The 19268-nt window shown below is 41.3% G+C and overlaps 1 protein-coding gene across 1 annotated transcript; it reads right to left on the bottom strand.

The window, feature by feature from the left end:
* Positions 1–542: 542 nt before the first annotated feature.
* LOC104832228 (guanylate cyclase soluble subunit beta-2-like) lies at positions 543–18664 on the bottom strand. Its single transcript, XM_010568288.1, has 15 exons — positions 18576–18664; positions 17627–17721; positions 17280–17440; positions 16783–16882; positions 15402–15622; positions 15209–15314; positions 13455–13558; positions 11696–11912; positions 7132–7452; positions 6171–6319; positions 3800–3946; positions 3364–3518; positions 1676–1890; positions 1466–1588; positions 543–694 (listed from the first exon to the last, which is right to left on the bottom strand). The coding sequence occupies exons 2-15, from the start codon at positions 17658–17660 to the stop codon at positions 543–545; spliced, it is 2205 nt and encodes a 734-aa protein (XP_010566590.1). The 5' UTR covers positions 17661–17721; positions 18576–18664.
* Between the last annotated feature and the right edge of the window lie 604 nt (positions 18665–19268).

Raw genomic sequence — 19268 nt, 5'->3', positions numbered from 1 at the left:
TTCTCTTCAGGATGGAAAAATACAGGTTGTATTAGACCTGTTCGGCACTTCTACTGCATAATGCCTGTCATCGCATTTAAAATGTAGATCAAATTCTGCTAACCTTAGGGAAGTTGCTGGCTGTGCTGAAGTCAAGACAGATGGTCACTTCAGGGAATGTTTCTTTTATGGCAAGTGCTCATTTGAGTAGGAGTATTTGTAGCTGGATGAGTCACCTCTTTCTCAATTGCTGCAAGAGATACCAAAAAATGATTTTCACATAGGGATATTCAAAAACATAGCAGAGGCTGAAAAATACGTCTTCAAAGCATCTTGCAGTGGTTTCCTTCTCCAGTGGGAGTATTATATGGCATGTGTAGACTGATTAAAAAAAAAATCCTCCAATATTTTGTTTCTGCTGAAAACTGTAATGAAATGTCTTTTTTCTTTTTTTTTTTTTTTTACAAAATCATGTGGTACTTGATATACAAAATCAGTCCCACAACAGCAAAATGCACTAAATCATAATAAAATCACTCTGTTTAATGTAAAATGTAAGAAACTTAGAGTAAAGTGCAAAAATTAGAGCGAATGTTTCTAATCTGTGGCTCTTCAGTAGCAGGTTTGACTCTTCCACGGTTTAGAGGACAAGGACCATCGTCTGCGTGCTGGTTGCCACGGAGACTCCCATCGCTTTTGGAATCACAAGTTTTGCCTGAAAGGAAACACTCCTTCAGCGTGAGTTTTTAATGACCATAGAGGTTTCTGTTTGTCAGCACACCATATACTAGATTAACTACCACGTCTAAGCAAGTGGGAGAGAAGGGAGTGAAATATTTTCTAGTAATCAGTGACAACATATTTAGTCTGTACAAAATCCACAAAACACATAAATACAATTACAAGACTCGCTGCATTAGATTAGACTGTTATGGCATCAAATCTGTTACCTATCTTGCAGTATCAGCTACTTCAAAGGAGAATGAACTTTGGTCGTATAACATGGGCACAGATGGCAATACATCCTTCTGACTCCTGCAGGAGACTAGCTTGAGGACTGCCAGGCTGCATAGCCAGTGAGGTCTCTCTTTCTCAGGCTTGAGCCGATAAGGCCTTCCCCATAACTACAAATAATGACAGCTTTTCTAGGAAAAGATGTGTACATGAACAATTGGGTCTGTTCATGTGAAGAGCTGTCTAACATTTATCCATTCTGTTTGCACTGCCAGAAGGACTCTGGGGTTTGACAGCTACGTCAGCTTCTTTTCCCTAGAGTACAATTAACACCTGGGATTGCTCTGAAGGTGAGTTTGTTTGGCCCTAAACACTGTGCAGAATGGTTAGTTTCATCAACATGGATATGTTGGTGTGACTTTCTGGCTTGAATAAAACAACAGTTACTCAGAAGAAGAATATAATGAAGCTGCAAGATTAAGCCTCAGTTACTTCCTAGTTCTGCTGTCTTTTCTAGATGGTAACTAAATACCTGTTAAATCTGCAATTTTTGCTTGATTTCTTCTTTTGGGGCTGTTTTGTGCATCTGCAGGGCCATCAATATACTTCATTGCAATGGCTGGGGTCTGGTCCTTCTCTGGCTGAGTCTGAGTAACTGAAAGAAGAAAAGAAAGGATACTTAATTGAGTTGTATTAATGTTCATTTGTTCAAGGAGGGAAAGATATGTTGAGTTGATTCTACCTGGCTGATGACAACTTGGTATTGTTTCAGTCCTGCCTTCTTGAAAGGACTGACCAGATTCATGGCCAGAATCTAAGTCTTTCATTGGCCTTCCCATAATCTCATTCTCAGTTGCAGTTTTATTTCTAATGAGGAAGTATGTGTGCATTTTCCCTTTGCCTTTTACTTCTATTTCTCCTCTTTCAGTCATCTCAAAATTCTTGTATTTTAGGCATCTAAAATATCAGAAGCAAAATGACACATGAAAATTCAAGATGAGCAAAAATGACACTGATGTTTTAGAAGAGCTAATGTAACCTAAGCAAATCACAACAGTCTGGGGAAAACAGTATTGATCTGTGAACAACTGAGCATTTGTTTCAACTGTTTATTCAAGCCTGCTGTGCTTTTATAGTTTTACATGTACAGCCTGACCAAAAATCAATGGATCACATAGTCAAATAATTCAGTATGGTGGAAGGTTCTTATTGATCAGTAAATAGAAATTAAGAACTGAGGCAGCCAATATCAGTTAGACAGAAATATCTCCAGTCATTTCATCAGAGAAGGCAATCAGGTTCATCAAGCATGATTTACTCCTGGGAAATCCACACTGGCTATTCCCAATTGCCACCTTCATGTGCCCAAAAATGGCTTTGAAGAGGACTTGATTTTCACTGGGACTGACATGAGGCTGACCAGCCTATAGTTCCCCAACTTGTCCTCCTTGCCATTTTTCAATATAGGTGTAACACCTGGCTTGCTTCAGTTGCTACGGTGCTGATCTTCATGCCCTTCCAAAGACGACAGTCAGCAGCACTGTAATGCCATCACCCATTCTCTCTCATTACCTTTGGAGGCATCCCATCTGCTCCCATACACTTCTATAGATTGAGATTTCTCAAAAGACCCCTAATCTGATCGCCTTCCAATACTGGTATTCCACCTACTCCTTGAAACCTGGCTCTAGTTGCAGGGACCTTGAAGACGTAGTCAGCGAAGACTGAGGCAAGTCCACGTTACCATTTATAATTTTCTGCCAACATAGCGGAAGCTTCTTTTACTGCCTTTGAACTTTCCTTGCCCATTTCAATGCTAGCTGAGCTCTGGCTTTCCTAATATCATTCCTATGGGCCCAGATAATGTTTTTCTACTCCTCCTTTGTAGCTTGTCTTCACTTCCACCTCTTGCGTACACATTCTATGCATACATAAAATTCTTGAAAATGTAGTATTTAATTTTTAGTGACATGAGTTTTAGGAAAGTAAATTCCTCACTACATGAATAGGATAGTGGTTTGTGCAGTTAATCCCTAGCAAGTGCAAATAAAACTTTCATCGCAAACTGTTGTGCTCAATCAGAGAGATTTTAAAGCTTTTGTTAGGCGGGATGTCAAATTAAACATTCTGACCATCTTTCTAGCATTTACATCACTCTATTGGTACTTCCAAATAAGCTATCACAATTAGTTTTTTCCCATATTTTGCTCTCGAGGATTGAGACTCTCAAACCTCTGTCTCCATATACAAGTGCATTTGAAATAATCAGAACAAATAAAACTCTTTGCAAGCAGCGATTTTTCTTTATAAAAGTAAGCTGCATAAATCAGTGACTAAAGACAGCACCATCTACACTGAAAGCTGCAGCTGTCAAGACAGTTTTTTTTAGCACAGCTTTTAACAAGCAAAGCTTCCATCATAGTTACTCACTGATAGGTACTGGAGCTTAGATGAATTTTACTCGGGACACCATGACTTTCCATTCGGGAAGCTATATTCACCGTGTCTCCAAACAAGCAATAACGAGGCATCTTTTCTCCAACAACTCCAGCCAAGACAGGACCTGTATGGATCCCAACTCTAATCTTTACAAAGACATAAAACACCCCCCAAAAATGTCACTTGTTATTTAACATCTTTCTTAATGCTATCCAGCCACCTAAAAATTCATCCTAACACAACACTGAACACCAGTAAAATATCAAATATCCACAGGGAGAGGCTCTTTGTGAAAAATGTACCCATGCAGGCCTTGCCCAAAGTCACAGAGGAGTCAGAAGCTCTTTGATGTCCTACTGCAATATATTAAACAGAAGCCCAACCCAAGAAGCAGACAGACACGCATGCATCTGTGTTAACAACTTACTTGGATAGGATTTCCAGAAACTGGGTTCTGTACTCCTGTAGCTGCTATTATCATCCCCAAGGCAAAGTTAGCAACTCGCTCAGCATGAGTGGGTACAGGCACAGGGACCCCACCTACTACCATATAGGCATCTCCAATTGTCTCCACCTTTAATTGAGAGGGACAAGCATATGAGCATGCCATATGTATCTTGCTCAGGTTAATGCTTTGCTGTCTGGGGCCTTTCTTACCTGCACCAACACCCCCTTTCTTCTTAGAGATGTTTCCAATCACTAAAAAGCTCTAGCACCTGTGAGTTTCCTTGAGATGGGGATCCTTTCCTTGACTCCACACTAAAAATGTCAATGCATTCTGTCCCTGCTTACTTGACCCATTTTAGATATCAGAGTGAGAGACCCTAAGGAGTAAGGGATGCTATGAAAGTGTCAGATTTTTGCCTTCCTCTTACCCAGGGCAGGCCTAGATGCAAAGAGCTATGCCCAGGCACAGACTCCTGAGCCAGGAGGTTATCCAATAGCTGAATGCTATTAATTAGCTCTAATTCACAATTGGTGTTAAAAGCGTATTTCTTTTTTAAAAGATTTTTTTTTTTAGTGTCACAGTAAAGCAAGGGAGTCTATTCACTGGTGATTATCATTATTGGGGGGTTCACATGAAATTAAGAAACCCCCAATCTCCAGGATGTCAGAGAATGCAAAGTGTGAACGAAGCAGTTCAGGAGCATCCTTCCTTAAACCCAGCTGTTTTCCCACAACATGCTGCAGCCTACAAGACAAATGCTGAAGCGTTCATCCTCCTTCAGGCATCCAGTCTCCTTGAAGTGCATGATAAGGCACCTGAGAAATACTCTGGGGTTTGTCCCTGTACCAGAGATTTTGCTGGGAATAGAATAGGCCTGTTTGAAACAGAGAATTCTCAAATGTTCAAAATTTATTGTAAAAGACTGTTACATGGTAAAGAAATTTTCTAAACTGCTCTTATAGACTTCACTGTTACATTTACCATCAGTAAATAAGAGATCAGTTTAAATTAGATTAACTGGATTTCTTAAAAATGAACACCAATAGGAGAACACAAACATAATTTCATCTTTGGGCTTGTTCATTAACATAATGATTTAAAACTGTTCAGTACATTAGTCTCAAAAAATGTCTTCCTGTACGTGCCTTCTATCACATAGCCAACCCCACAGTAATGCCAGTAATTTTCTATAACAAATTAAAAATAACTGTAAATAGCTACTAATGCAAATAGATACCCTAATAATTTTTCGGCCATGGTAGGAGACTTAATTTAACCAGATTTATTCATAACTTCAGATGTTTATAAGCTTGGGCCAAGTTTCTTTGATCAATTTCAACATTTATTTCTCAATTCCCTGAAATAGTAATCTCATCCTCCCTCTCTGTACCCTAGTAACCTCCTTCAATATTAACAGGAGTTATATACAGGCATCAAAAGGACATTATTATAGTGATAGATAATTTACTCATGATGGATGATTTAGATAGAATATGATGCTAATTTATCCTAAAATCTGTGGGCCATATCCTGGATGCTTCAATTATTGAAATCAGTTTCCTTGCCAAGGCAGAAATGCTTCTGATTTCCCAGTACAATTTACTGCGGGATGAATTGCATGCCTTGCCTGAGCAAGGAATGAATGAGATTTGGATTTCACCCTTTATTATTTCTGCCTTCCTAAATATTTAATGTGCTGGGGACAGACAGAAACTTAGGACTTGCTCTTCAGCTCGTCCAATCTGGGTAGCTCTAGACATGTTAATAACACTATTATTATATGTCAGCCAGGGCTCTGATCCTTCTAGCATGGTTTGGAGACAACACGTACATTACAGTCTAGATCTAATCAATGCTCTTTGGGGTCAGCAGGAGATCTATACCATTGCCCAAGATCTCCATGAAGCAAAACAAAGTCTAGGAATTATCTGGGTATTGTTTATAATGCTATTTCCCACCAAATGAGACATTTAATGACATAGTGACCTATTTATAACAGGTTGGAATAAAAGAACTAGGAAAATTATTCAAATTGGTCCATAAACTAGGATATCCTGTCATGTTGGGTAGGCATTTGAGAGAGAAGAGAGAGAGAGCTGTACAGAAGAACAGCCATTCTGGTGTTAGCATTGTGGAAAGAGACTCTAGCCCATGATAGACGTTACATTCCTGTCTGAAAATTTTAAACAAGTTTAATCACACCTCTGCCTGTTCTTTAGTTTCTCTGTGTGGCCACTACAAGTACGCAATATTTTATGGTTTAAGTGCATTTAAAAACAAAAAAACCAAAACAACAACAACAAAATCTTTTTCCAGACTATTTCTACAGTCTTTATCGATCAGTACATACCTTGTACACATCATGCACCGTGGTCAGTCTGTCAAATTGCAGGTACATTGAATTTAACATGAGAACTATCTGAATAGGCTCACATTGGGCACAAATGTTGGTAAAGGTCACAACATCGCTGAACAATATAGTGCACTCCTTGAACTCTCCTGTGAGCAGAAAGGCCAGTAGTAAGTACTTGTAATGGCTAGACAACCACGACATTTGTCTGAGACCAATTTGCAAAGATTACTTTCTCATCATTCTTTTAGGACATATGACCTATTAGCTGTAATATTTATATGTGGGTGCTGATATGAAAGAGAGATGTCAATATAAAAGTATATCAAATATAAGAATCATCGCACATCTCAAACAATCCAGACATCTGAATACATCCCTTTGTCCATCCATACTCAGGATATATTTAGCTCTTTACTCCTACCTTCACATATGTGCTTACTAAATGAAGTTTAAGCATATTCTTACTTGCTGTCCTTAATAACAATGGGAATCATGATGATTCTAGGTTTATAGATAACATAGAGTAACTAAGAAAATTTTCTATGAAAGACCAATTTCTTTATGCCTTTCATTTTTAAGCCCTCATTTCCTTGTATATCCACGTTAAAAACAAAATCCTTTTGTTTCTGAGGCCTCATTTCCTTGTATACCTAAGTGAAAAACAAAACCTCAGTTTACTGTTGAAACACTGAATTTTGTTCCCTGAATAGGCAGCTGCTACCACCTTTCACCTCCTAAGGAACAATTTTGGCAAACAGCTTCCAAAGCTCTGTTTGAAAGAACGGTCTGATCTTTATTAGAGATTAAGGGTCTGTGGCCCTTCTCCTACCCATGAATGTGACCAAGTAGAGAATGTACTCCACGGTTGTGGCAATGGGGCTGTGCCAGCACCCCAGTCTCTCTATCACCACCACCCAGTGCATAAATCATGCATCATGAATGCATCCTGTTCATTCACCTGCCTCAACTTGCTTCCCCTCTTTCAGCTGGTTGGCCACATGCTGAGGAAGCATGGCGTAGAGCAGAGCTTCAGTCTTCTTCTTCTCTTCCTCCAGGTGCTTCGACAATATCCGCAGTTCTTCCTTCTTCCTCTCCAGCTGGTTAGAGAGCTCCATCTCTGCCAGTCGCTGCTGATTGAGAAGAATCAAATCCCTGGTCACGTCGTGAGGTGCAATGTCTGCGATATGCATCTGTCGCTCCTCCAGTTCATGCAAAGTGCGAAGCAAAGGTGAGCAGAGATAGAGCATGCACTGCAGGGACTCCATCCAGATCATCTGCCCTGTTTGAAACAAGTGTCAGTAAGAATTTTCAGCAGCTTGGACTTTCACATGATGCTCAGTATTACTGATGTTAATTTTACGGGATGAGTTCTAAGGACAGTGGCTTTTGGTAGGGTCTCAGTCACCACAGGAATTACTGTTTCCTGGAATTACAGGTGGACTTGTTTGGAGGAGGTATGCTAGGCAAATAAAAAAACATCAGGACGCAGAAAGCAGTCACTCCTTGCAACTGCTAGGCAGAGCCCAATCACGCTTCAGGTCCCTCCTCTTCACGAGGAACCCCAGTGCTTCCAACATCTCTCCTCTCCTCTGCTACTAGTTCTTGAGCTGTTCCTGAAGCCAGTCAGCATCATGCACAGGGGAATGGAGACTCACAGTGACTAAGTGAAACATTTAAAGTTTAATTTCACAGTGGGTAATATGTGGCCGCAATAAAGTCAATGGAGCCTTCTTTCCTGGAAGCTGGAACTTTCAGTCACTACGATCATCTAAATACGCAGGTACGAAAACACCTGAAAGGTAGAAGGGATTTTTGGTGGGGGATTGAGTTTTTGTTTTCTTTGTTGAGATTTGGTTATGGGTTGTTTTATTATTATTATTATCATCATCATCATCATCATCATCATTATCATTATTAATTTGCTTCATAAGTAACCTTGGTTTATGAACAGCAATCTAGGAATTACTATTTCTTTCTCTCTCTCTCTCTCCCCCCATCCCCAGGGCATCTGGATGAACAGCTTGAAAACTAACAGGACTGGAACAGCAGAGATACCATGTGAATTAACTGTGACAGCGTAAGAGGAAGTAAAATTGTACCCGTGACTAGTTAAAGTTCCTTGTTTTGGTAACATCTCTTTTCTCAAGGTCTCCCTAAACTCTTAATTTTTTTCTGAATCTCAGGAATACCAGATTTGACACTCATTATGTAAAGGTGAAAAGAGAGAAGGGAAAATTAGGTCATACTATACAGTTCAGAGAAGCAAATTGAGGTCACAGAACACTTAAACCAAATGTCATTATAGTTAATTACACGAAGCAGAGAATCATTCCATACATGTTCCTCCCAGTAAAAATAAAGCAAATAAAATATCTTTTTTTCTAAAATACTTTTAACTGGTAAACTCTTATGTAACATTGGGGAGGGGGGTATGGTGAAGACAGAAATCAGAATCTGAAAATGCAACTACAATAAATGAAAGCACAGCTAACTAAACTATTTTTATCCACATTTGAAACCCAGCCAGTAGCAAACAGCTCCCCTCAAAGGCATAAATTAAGAATGAATCATGTATTCACATTTTAGGAATCAAAAATGCACGGAGGCACAGGGGAAACCATTTCTCTCCTCCAGCTGTAGCAACGTTATCAGGACTTTGTCTCTAAGCTCTTCCCTCATCCCCTGCCCCTTCCCGCCCCTCACCTGGCAGACGGGAACCGGGCGCTGGCAGGAGTGATGCTCGCGGTGTATTATTGCGGGACTGCTCACCCGCGTTTCATTATTGTCTGTATGTGCCAAAGATGCAACCCAAGACCTGTGAACGGGCATCGCCTGTGCTGGGTGGCTGGGTTTAAAATGTTATTACGTGTACAAAGTAGTAACTTCTTTGGCAAAGAAAATTCTTAGCAGTGCAAAGCAATTCTGTGTCGGGTGCATGGGCTGATGTGTAGAGCTATGGGGAGGCGAGACCCGGACAGTTACTTTTACACAGCTCAGTGCATCTCCATGCTGAGCTCAGTGGCTCCACAAGCAGAAGCTGGCTCCGAGGGCTGGCATTGTGTCCTTTCCCCAGGTCCCCAGTGAAGCAGAAGGCCATAGCTGAGGGCTGGGGAGATTCACAGGGCAACCGGCATTGAATCCCCACCAAAACCACGTGACAATACAACCATGTTGCAGGCATCGCCCCAGAGTAATGCCTTACATTATGTATTTGGTTCTAACCTCTGCAAAGAAAAACACACGGGATGGCATTATGCAGGCAACTCTCATACCTTTTCTGGGAAATGGGCACGACTGGACACCTCTCTGAGGTGCCTGTACACAAATGTGCACAGCATGGGGAAAAACCAGGAGGAACTAGAGGACTGTGTGCAGTTTCAGGGCTACCATGTCATTGAGATCATAGAGGCTTGGTCGGGTAGTTCACACACCCGGACTACTGCAAAGGATGAATGCAGACTCTTCAGAAAGGACAAGCAGGCAAGGAGGGGGAGCTGCCTTTTATGTGAGAGAGCAAGGGAAACGCGTGGAGCTCTGCCTAGGGCTGGATGATGAGCCAGCTGAGAGCTTCTAGATAAGGATTAGAGGGTAGACCAATGTGGGTGACGTTGTGACGGGTGTCTGCCACAGATGCCCTGCGCAGAAAGAAAAAGTAGATGAGACCTTCTTAAGACAAGTGGAGGAAGCCTCATGTTGGACTTTAGGTACTTTGATATTTGCTGGACAGACAACACAGCAGGGCACAAGCAATTCAGGTTTCTGGCGTGCACTGAGGCACTGACACAGGTGAGCTTCCTGACACAAGTGACTGAGGAGCCGATGAGGGGCGGTGTCCGGCTAGACCTGATGCTTACAAACAGTGAAGAACTATGGATGTGAAAGCTAGGCGCAGCCTTGGCTGCAAAGACTGTGTGATGGTGGAGTACAGGAACCTAAGAGGATCGAGGCAAAAAAAAGCAAGATTGCAACCCTGGACTTCGGGAGACTGGACTTTGTCCCATTCAGGGATCTGCTTGGAAGAATCCCATGGGATACAGTCTTGGAAAGAAGAAGGGTCCAGAAGAGCTAGATGATTTCCAAGGCTGTCCTCTTCCAAGGAGGTCTATGCCGATGTGCAGTAAGTCAAGCAAATGCAGCAGTGACCTGCATGGATGAACAAGGAGCTCTTGACTAAACTCGAACATAAAAAAGAAAGAATATGAGATGTGAAAGCAGTGTCAGGTCACCCCAGAGGAAGAGACAGGGCTGAAAAAGCCAAAACCCTCCTGGAGTTGCAACTGTTAAGGAACAAGAAGGGCTTCTACAGGTATACGAGCAGCAAAAGGAAGAGTAGTGAAAACGTGTGCCTGCTGCTGACCAGGGCAAGGGATCTGCTGAGAAAGGATATGGAAAAGTCCAAGGTACTCTGTGCCTTGCTTGCTTCAGTCATTGCTTGTGAGAATCACCCTTCAGGAATCACAGGGCCCTGAGACCAGCAGGAAAGTCTGGAGCAATGAAGACCTACCATCGGCACAGGAGGTTCAGGTTAGTAAACATTTAAACAAATTTGATACACAGAAGTCCACGAGACCTGATGTGATGGATCCAGGAGTGCTGAGGGAGCTGACCAGCATCGTTGCAAGGCCACTCTCAGTTAGTTTTGAAGGTCATGGTGACTGGGGAAGGTTCCTGAGGACTGGAAGAAAGTAAATGTCACTCCTATTTTCAAGAAGTAAAGGGTGTAGGACCTGGGAAGGCTTGGAGCATCTCTCATGTAAGGAGAAACTAAGAGAGCTGGGGTTGTTCAGCCTAGAGAAGACAAGCCTCAGGGGGAGCTTATCAATACGTATAAATACCTGATAGGAAGGAGTAAAAAATACTTTTCTCCGTAGTATCCAATGAAAGGACAAGAGACAATGGACACTAACTGAAATGCAGGGATTCCATTTAAACATAAGAAAAAACTGTAAGGGTGGTTAAAAACTGCAATGGGTCACCCAGGGAAGTTGTAGAGTCTCCATTCTTGAACACACTCAAAACCCAGCTAGACATGGTCCTGATTAACCTGCTCTAGTTGACCCTGCTTTGAGTGGGGATGGACCAGACAATCTCCAGAGGTCCCTTCCAAACTCAACTGGAGTTGAGTCATTCTGTCACTCTGTGAATAACTGAGACTAGAGGTGATTCAGAAAACAATCTAATCCTACCTTGGCTGTGCCCCTGTAACTCAGGAAACCTGCAAAGATGTGGGGTTTGCAGCATTAGAAAAACACTGTCTTTCTAAGCCTTTCAAATGGGAGCGCAGTTGTTATTTCTGACTGAAAACCTTCAAAATCTGGTGAAGTAATAGCAGAATTTGTCTACAAGCATCTTAAAGTACTGTTTCTCTAAACAGAACCATCTAATCCTCTCCTCACTGCACAAAGACAAGGCTATTTATAGGATTTATGTGAAGCCAGAAGTCCACAGAAAGGCATTAGTTCAACTCCAGCATAATTCCTGATTTACTATGAATACTTATGCTATTGAAAACAGTTAAGTACCTCTCAGCTCTAGCATTGGCCGGTGTTTCCATGACTCTGGCATCATCTCTCTTCTAGTCTGGAAAACAAATTGGCTGTTGATGAATTTCTGAATGCTAGAGATGGTGAAGGGTACTTCTGGGTGAACGATACTGAAATAGTGATCCAAGCAGATGCCCATGGTCTGGAGGCCAGGTACAATCTTCTGAATGCTCACCCCAGCTTGCTTCACTCTGAGCTTAAAAAGAAAATATGGACAACGGTTATAATTCATATCCTGTTTGGGTTCAAGCCAAGCTATAGCTGATCACTGTTTATATGTGTACACACACTTAGCCTTGCTATACCACACGGCTTATTTCTGAGCAAAGTTTCTATCTTAGTGTACTACTGCAAAACTCTGACTGAGTGTCCTTCATAGCGAGACAAAGCCCCCAGAAAGGGATGTTATTATCCAAATACTCTTCCCTATCAATTGTTCCAAACAAAACAAAACAACCTGCTATTATCCTTGCTTGCATTTGTGTAGGCCTAACAAATAGCCTTACAGGCAGCTGCAAGAGAAAATTAGAGATACCAGAGTGTGTTCTGCATTCCAAAAAGAAAATAACTGTGGCACAAAATGTCTTGGCAAATATTGATTTTCTAATGGATGCCGTGGGTTACCTCATCTTAACCATTGCTGTGTAAAGGCTTAGTTGTTCTCTTTTAGCCTGCTGACCATGCATGAGCTCCTAACTCCTGCAGAAATGTCCACCCTGCCTTCGCTGCTTGTCATCAGAGTTACTGAAGCTCTGACCTAGCTACCAATAATGGGTACATGACTTGCCCTTTTTCCACACCAGTAATTTTCTCAAATTATGCAGACTGGATATCTTGAAAGGTTTAAAACTCTGAACTTCGGCTAATGTGGACAGTGGCACGAAGTAGACTATGTTCTCTGGAATCTCTACCAGCGTGATGCCAAAACATGTTCCCCGAGTGGCTGTACTGAGTTTTCTTCTGCTGTCCTATTCTCAGCTTCTCCTTTCTTTGCTCCTGTCTTAAGCTAATATTCCTTCCACAGAACTGGGAGCAAGAGGAACTGTAGCTTGGTGGGAACCCAGGCTAGTTGGAAACCAGCCACAGGGCGGTCCCTGCCAAGGGAAGGGCAATTCCATTGCTGCAGAGTATGCATGCACAGGAGAGAAGGCTCAATCCTCCCCCAGAAGAGAAAGAGATTTTGGGGTCCAGTTTCTACTACATGGGGTTGCATGCTGCCCAATTTAGTAGGTAGCTGGGTTTTCCCAGCAGAAGCACGGAGTAGACTCAGGAAGCACGCAGGGCCTCAGTTGCCAGCAAAGCCTTACAAAAGCCTTTGGATATATTAGTAACGGGGAGGAGAGGGCGACTAGCTGTAAGTACAAAGCCAGTTTAAAGGATGGATCGTGTGTCTGGCACATCCAAGGACAGGAAGGTGGCCAGCAACCTCAGAAAATTCTGTTTGGTGTTTGGTAACGGATAGACTGCTGCAATAAACCTTGTTGGCATATCAGCAGCTGTTTCAGACATGGTAATCTCAATAAATTCAAAGGAGATTCCTATCTGAAATGATCCAGATCCAGTTGTTACGAGTGACTTTTATTGCATGTCTCTGCACAGAGCACTTCTGCAAATCCTACAAAGGAGTGTGCACTGTATACAGAGCACACGCAGCAGTGACCTGTAGGACAGTCAGAACAGAAGAAAATTACTATATGGTTTATGCAGGCTAAAGGCCCTTACCACATGCTTGTCCTACCTCTTTGTCAAAAACCATATGAAAAGGAAGTCCATTGCAAAATGTTTTTGTGTCAATCCAGAGGCTCTTGGGGTAAACAGGATCAAATCCTCTCAGGAGCTTACCTGTGCAAGATAAATGTGCAGTTTTTAATGGGGTTGCACCTCATAAAACCAGTCAGCATTACTTTTTAGCACTCAGTGAGACAGGACCCTATATCATAATGAATGAAGACAAAGTAAACAGTGTGTGGGTCCAGAAGTGTGCATACATCTGTGCTAAATGCTCTGCAGTTTAATACACAGCTGATTAGCAACTAATCTGAGTTGGCTGAGAGTTTAAAACTTAACCACAAAAAAACCATAGAGCATTAGATGCATGAAATTATGTGGAAGCAATAAGAGTAGATAAACAACTGTAGATGTTGCTGCTCTATGAATTCGCAGATGCCATAGCAATATAACACAGCTATATTCCACAAAAATATACACAAAAGTTGATTAAATATACTTTGCTAGCTACTAAGGGACACTTACGGAGAAAAAACCCAGCATGATCTAGGTTTCAGTCTCCTATACAAAGCACTCTAGTCTGTAACACAAAGACAAAATTACTGTTTGGTTTCTATTTTACTTACTCTGATTGTTTTTCAAAATGGTCACAAATCTACAGAGGAGTTTGTTCTTGCTAGTGAACAGATATATTTGTAAAATTAACAAAATGGGTAAAATAGTCAAAAGAGCTCATCTGACTGAAGCACTCAAAGCCTTTGATCTTCACAATACAAACTTGGATTCTCCAGTAACCCACAATTATCAAAATTATGATTATTTCAAGCAATCCCTTTCCCCCAGAAGGTGGCTATGACAGTTACGCTAGTAAATTCTGCTTGAGAACAAATGCTCAAGTCACTTATGAGACTGGTGACAAAGATTACAAATTCAGGACCCAACTTCTAGACCTCTTAACTGCTTCAGGGGAAGTCAGTGTGGGTTTTTCATTTTTCAAAGTCTGGCTTTTGGTAACTCTAGCATTAATTGTTAAAGGACTTTATTCTTTTTAAGTAATAGTGCTACTCTAAAATTTTATTTTGAGTATGTATTAATTTCTTACTCAGTATATCTGCTCTTGTAATGTATGTGGCATTGCACCAGATGATATCAGGTTCAATTTTTCACTCCTCCCAGAATCCAGACAGCTTGGTGATACTGAGCTGGATTCTCATTCCTCTTGGGGAATCAAAAGATCCTAAATGAAAAAATCCTTCCATTTTATAAACATATAATATATAAAGGTATAAACAGAGATTACTAGATTAGCAGTAGATTTTTGGTAGCAGAGGGTGTGATTTGGCTTTCAGAATTTACTGCAGTCAATAACTTTGGAAAGGAGTAGCAGCTACAAAGTTAAAAACCACTCTTTTAAATTAATCACCATAGACCAAACGACATGAGAAGGAAGTATCAAATGTACCACAAAATGAAATTTTATAGAGCAATACTTTTCAGAAGAAAACCCTGCTTAAAAGACAAAAGTGACAGGTCATATTCCATTTAAGTATCTGACATTACTAAGCATGCTTATTATCTGCAATTTTTCTTTGATTACCAACGTCTAACTGAAAGCAACTTAACCAGAAACATTTTGAAAAAACACAGAGGAAGTATGAATGGTAACTTCAAAATAGATGAGTGGGTGGAGATAGGGAGGCTTACTGACTTTCTTGCTGAAGAGACTCAGAAATGATGACAAGCTCCCTCTGAATGATAGCTTACCTTTTCCTAACGTGATTATTCCTCTTATTGTTTTCCAGTGGCTTTTCTTGGCAGGACAAACAGAGCTTCCTCTGTCTCTAATTGTATTCTTGCTTTTTTCAAGGTCCTGTTGAAATAAATCCAAAGGGAAAATCAAGGGTGTTTTTATTTTAATCATATTTCAATAATATAGTGATAATGAACATTAAAATACCTCTTTATTCAGTTGGTTCTCAATTTGTTTTTCAGAGTCAGCCAGATTCTGAGGTGAGGAAGAAAATTCATTTCTTTCCTTGTATGAAAACACAGGGGTTTGAGTGACAAGAAAAACAATATGTTCTTTTTTCCCAGTTCTTTCTTCTTCTTCTGTTTGATTGACTATTTCCATTGAAATCTCAATGTTAAAAAAATCCAGGGCTGCCGCACTGATGATTCCTGAAGACGAAACAAAAGACAAACTATTGCCAAGAACAAACCCTTTCCATTTTCCCTTTTAGAGGGCCAACAGTGGAATTTCACTGTTTCAGAAATCACTTTTCTAAAGGACTCTGGAAGAAGAAAGCAACCTATGTCATTCCTACTACCATTGCCGTAGTAAGAATATGGGCATAGGAGACAACCTTTAAAGTTACTGTTTCTTTTGTCTTGTCTGATGATAAATGCATATTTTCACTAGAAGCAGCTCATCAGGATATCCATCTGAAGAATGTGTCCAAATAGTCATACATAGCAATAATATGAATTCCCATTAACCCAAAAAGTGCAGGGCATCTAAAGGGATTCTGCTATAACAATCTATTTCAGTCATAGCAGAATATTTTCTTTTGAAAGGAAGGAAATATCTTTCATGAAGATGCACAATCAGTCCTCTCATTTCTGCTTAGCTATTGGGCAAAATACTGGACAATGACATGAAAAGCTCTGTCTGATATTCCAAATAGTTCTGTGCTTCAATAGGAACATGAAATGAGTTTTGACAAAGGGGGAAATTTTGATAAACTTCTAAATTCAGCAGCATCTATGAAAGAAAGGAATATGACCATCTCTTACAGACTTACAGCTGTTTAACCCTTGCACAAGGACAACTGTGGAGATTCCTATAAATGCCAGTAAAAGATTCCATTTTGAGCAGGGTTCAATAGTAGTTTTACAGATTGCATGTACTGCAGGAGTATTTATTACAGGATGGATGGATGTCTTCAAATCAACTATAATTTCTACTTCACTGTAATTTAAGGAGCTCGACTCACTGAGAACTAATCAACAGTTAGACACAATACACACCATGAACTTTAATTTTTCCTCCAGGAAGGGAATTCTATAGGAGTTCTATAGCAGGAATGGACACTTATGGCCTGGGTTGTCTTATCGTAAATCTTGATGGAAGCTACTGGGAGCTAGGAGCCATCAGGCAGTAGAGATATACTTGAGGTCAGATGTCTGGTGACTAAACTCTACTGGGCTTCAATTCCATGGCCAGTCCTCATCTGAAAAAAGATTCTGAAACCTGAGCAAAGTATAACTGCAAATATATGATTACTCTGTGTATGTATTGCATTACCAGCTGATCTGTACTCTGCATTCCACCTGATTACCTGGCACAATATGGCACAGACCTCTTCTGTCTGAATAGTAGTGTAAATGCATTGACCCGTCTTCATTCTTTTCTACTCTAAAAGATGGTGCATTCATCTCCTGAGGAAAAACAAACAAACCCAAAACTTCAGTATCTTTTTCTGATAAAGAATACTGGTGAATTCCACTTGTACAAAAGCATCCCATGTCTTAATAAAATAAGCATTAATATGAATAAGCTGAAAAACAGAAGATTAAATATGCTCACCTGTGAAGGAAAATCTGCTATGCATTAGAGCCAATGTACTAAATAATATCTAAGGTTGAGGACTACTCAGAAAAAAATTATTTTAAAAAGCTGTCCTAACATTTTGGAGTAATCAGTTTCAGAACACAGGAGAGCCTGTCATAGCATCTTTTTCCATTATTCATTCAGACCTATGAGATACTGTTCCTTGTGTTGCAAACTCTGGCAGAGTTCACCCATACCTGCTCAGTAATTACTACTCAAACTTGCCTGGTAAGAAAGGGACAGGTAGCTGTGCAATGCATCCAGGTTCTCTATGAACTCATAGAGATTTCCACCCAGTGTCCTCAGCATGTGGTCATAGCCTGAGCGTTTACAGAATTCAAAGAAATACTCTCCAAACTCTCTCAGAACTGTATCAGCAGGAACACCTGGCAAAATAAAGATACCTTAATGAATAAGAAGGGCTTGGAAGTTCTTGAAATGCTGTCAGGTGGATTAAGAGTGAATGCAGAAAATTTGCAACATAGGGAGGGCATTCCAAAGAGCACAGGAGACTAAAACCTGGGCTGCAGGTGACCCAGGTTGGCTCATTTTTGAGGCATGGTGATGCATACCCAATATTTTGCAGGCTTTGTCGACAAGCTGCATTGTGATCTCATCTTTGTAAACCTCGAAAGTCAAGAATGAATCCTGGACACCAGCCTGCAGTCTGCAACAGAGAAGACAATATTCTTGTCTCAGCGGTGCTGTAAATATAACATGCTTGGGTGACCCAACTGGCATTAATTAAGCACTGTTTGCTGTTAACCAACTCCTTAATCTCCTTCAAGCGTTACGTTGGAACACACTACTTCCCCTAATGGTTTACAAGTGTTGCTTTAACATGGCCGAATGGTGGTTTCCACCTCTCTGTTTGTGCTGGTTCATGTTAACAGTATTATGGCACTCTTTCAAGGATTATGGCATCATACTGTGGGGTGCTAGAGCAAGTGGAATCTTCGTTTGTCTTCTGGTCTACTGGCTTGTTGTTCAATGCAATATCAGGCTCTTGGGTCTCCACAGACTTGACCAAAAACTTGCTCATTTTTTATATTGGCTTCAATGGCTATTATATGTATATACCTCAGTATCATTTATGTATCTTTAGATCTTGGAAAATACCACATAGCTCATAAAGTAAAGACAAAACCAGAGAAGATGATACATTTAGCTGCTTTTCTGAAAGTACTGGAATTAAACTGACTTCATATCAAGGATGACATCTTTTCAGTGTAATTACTTCTCGATATTGTCCCAGTGAGCCAGCGACTCTATTGCACAATCATCTATAAGACTAAATGTCATCCTTAATTATCTATATAACAAATTAATTGGGACAAATTAGTATCAGACTATGAAGTGTTACAAGGTAAGAAACTCTTGCATTTGTCCTGCTAGTTACTTGTAACAATTACTTGAGATAGGTAGATGAGCTGCCATTTACCAGTGAGAAATTAGAATCCTCTGCTGCTAAATGCCCGACCGTTTTCTTTCAACACACTACGTGTATTGGGAGCACATTACCTTAATTTTTCCCATGTTTCTTCACCGTACTTTTCAACCACCAAAGACTTCAGGCACGTATTGATAAATCCATACTGCAAAGGCAAATAGATGAACGTGGAAAAGACGTACTGATTTTCAAAGTGCCGCCCAAACGTGCCCCCTTTTTGTATTTAAGATTCCACCGCTAATTTTATATTGCAGAAGAGAAAGTAATAAGGCTCGACAGCCATTGCCGTTCCGCAAACAGCATAGCCTTTATCTCGGCATTTCACAAGCGTTCAGCAAACCAGAGCAAACACGTTCGACCCTGTTTTGCAGATAAGGACCCGGAGAGCCCGGGTCAGGGATGCGCTGTGCCACGCGTGCAGCCTGGAGCGCGTCCCCCGCGGCGGCTGCGACAGCAGCCACGCACGGCTGCGGCGTCAGGAGGCAAGTTTGGCTCTGCCGTGCCTGCTATTTTTTGCCTTAGGACTGGCACACCGGCCGCCGGAGATGGGGGAAAGGGATGCTAAGGGAGCAGCCGCAAGGAGCGCCGCCACAGCAGCGCCACGATCACATCCACGCAGGGTGGTGTGGTCCGAGACGCCGAAGCGATGCGGGTTAGCGTCCCGCCCCCGGCACGGCAGGCAGGAGGCTCTCGGCCGCCTGGGCTCTCGGGCCGGGGGTGCCCGTTCGTCCCCGACGGGCGCCGCCCGTCCCGACTCGCCCCCC

Source organism: Haliaeetus leucocephalus, unplaced genomic scaffold (assembly GCF_000737465.1).
Source record: "Haliaeetus leucocephalus isolate CR32 unplaced genomic scaffold, Haliaeetus_leucocephalus-4.0 Scaffold240, whole genome shotgun sequence".
Lineage (NCBI taxonomy): Eukaryota > Metazoa > Chordata > Aves > Accipitriformes > Accipitridae > Haliaeetus > Haliaeetus leucocephalus.
The sequence above is the reverse complement of the archived record's forward strand: the minus strand, read 5'-3'. Positions and strand labels throughout refer to the sequence as shown.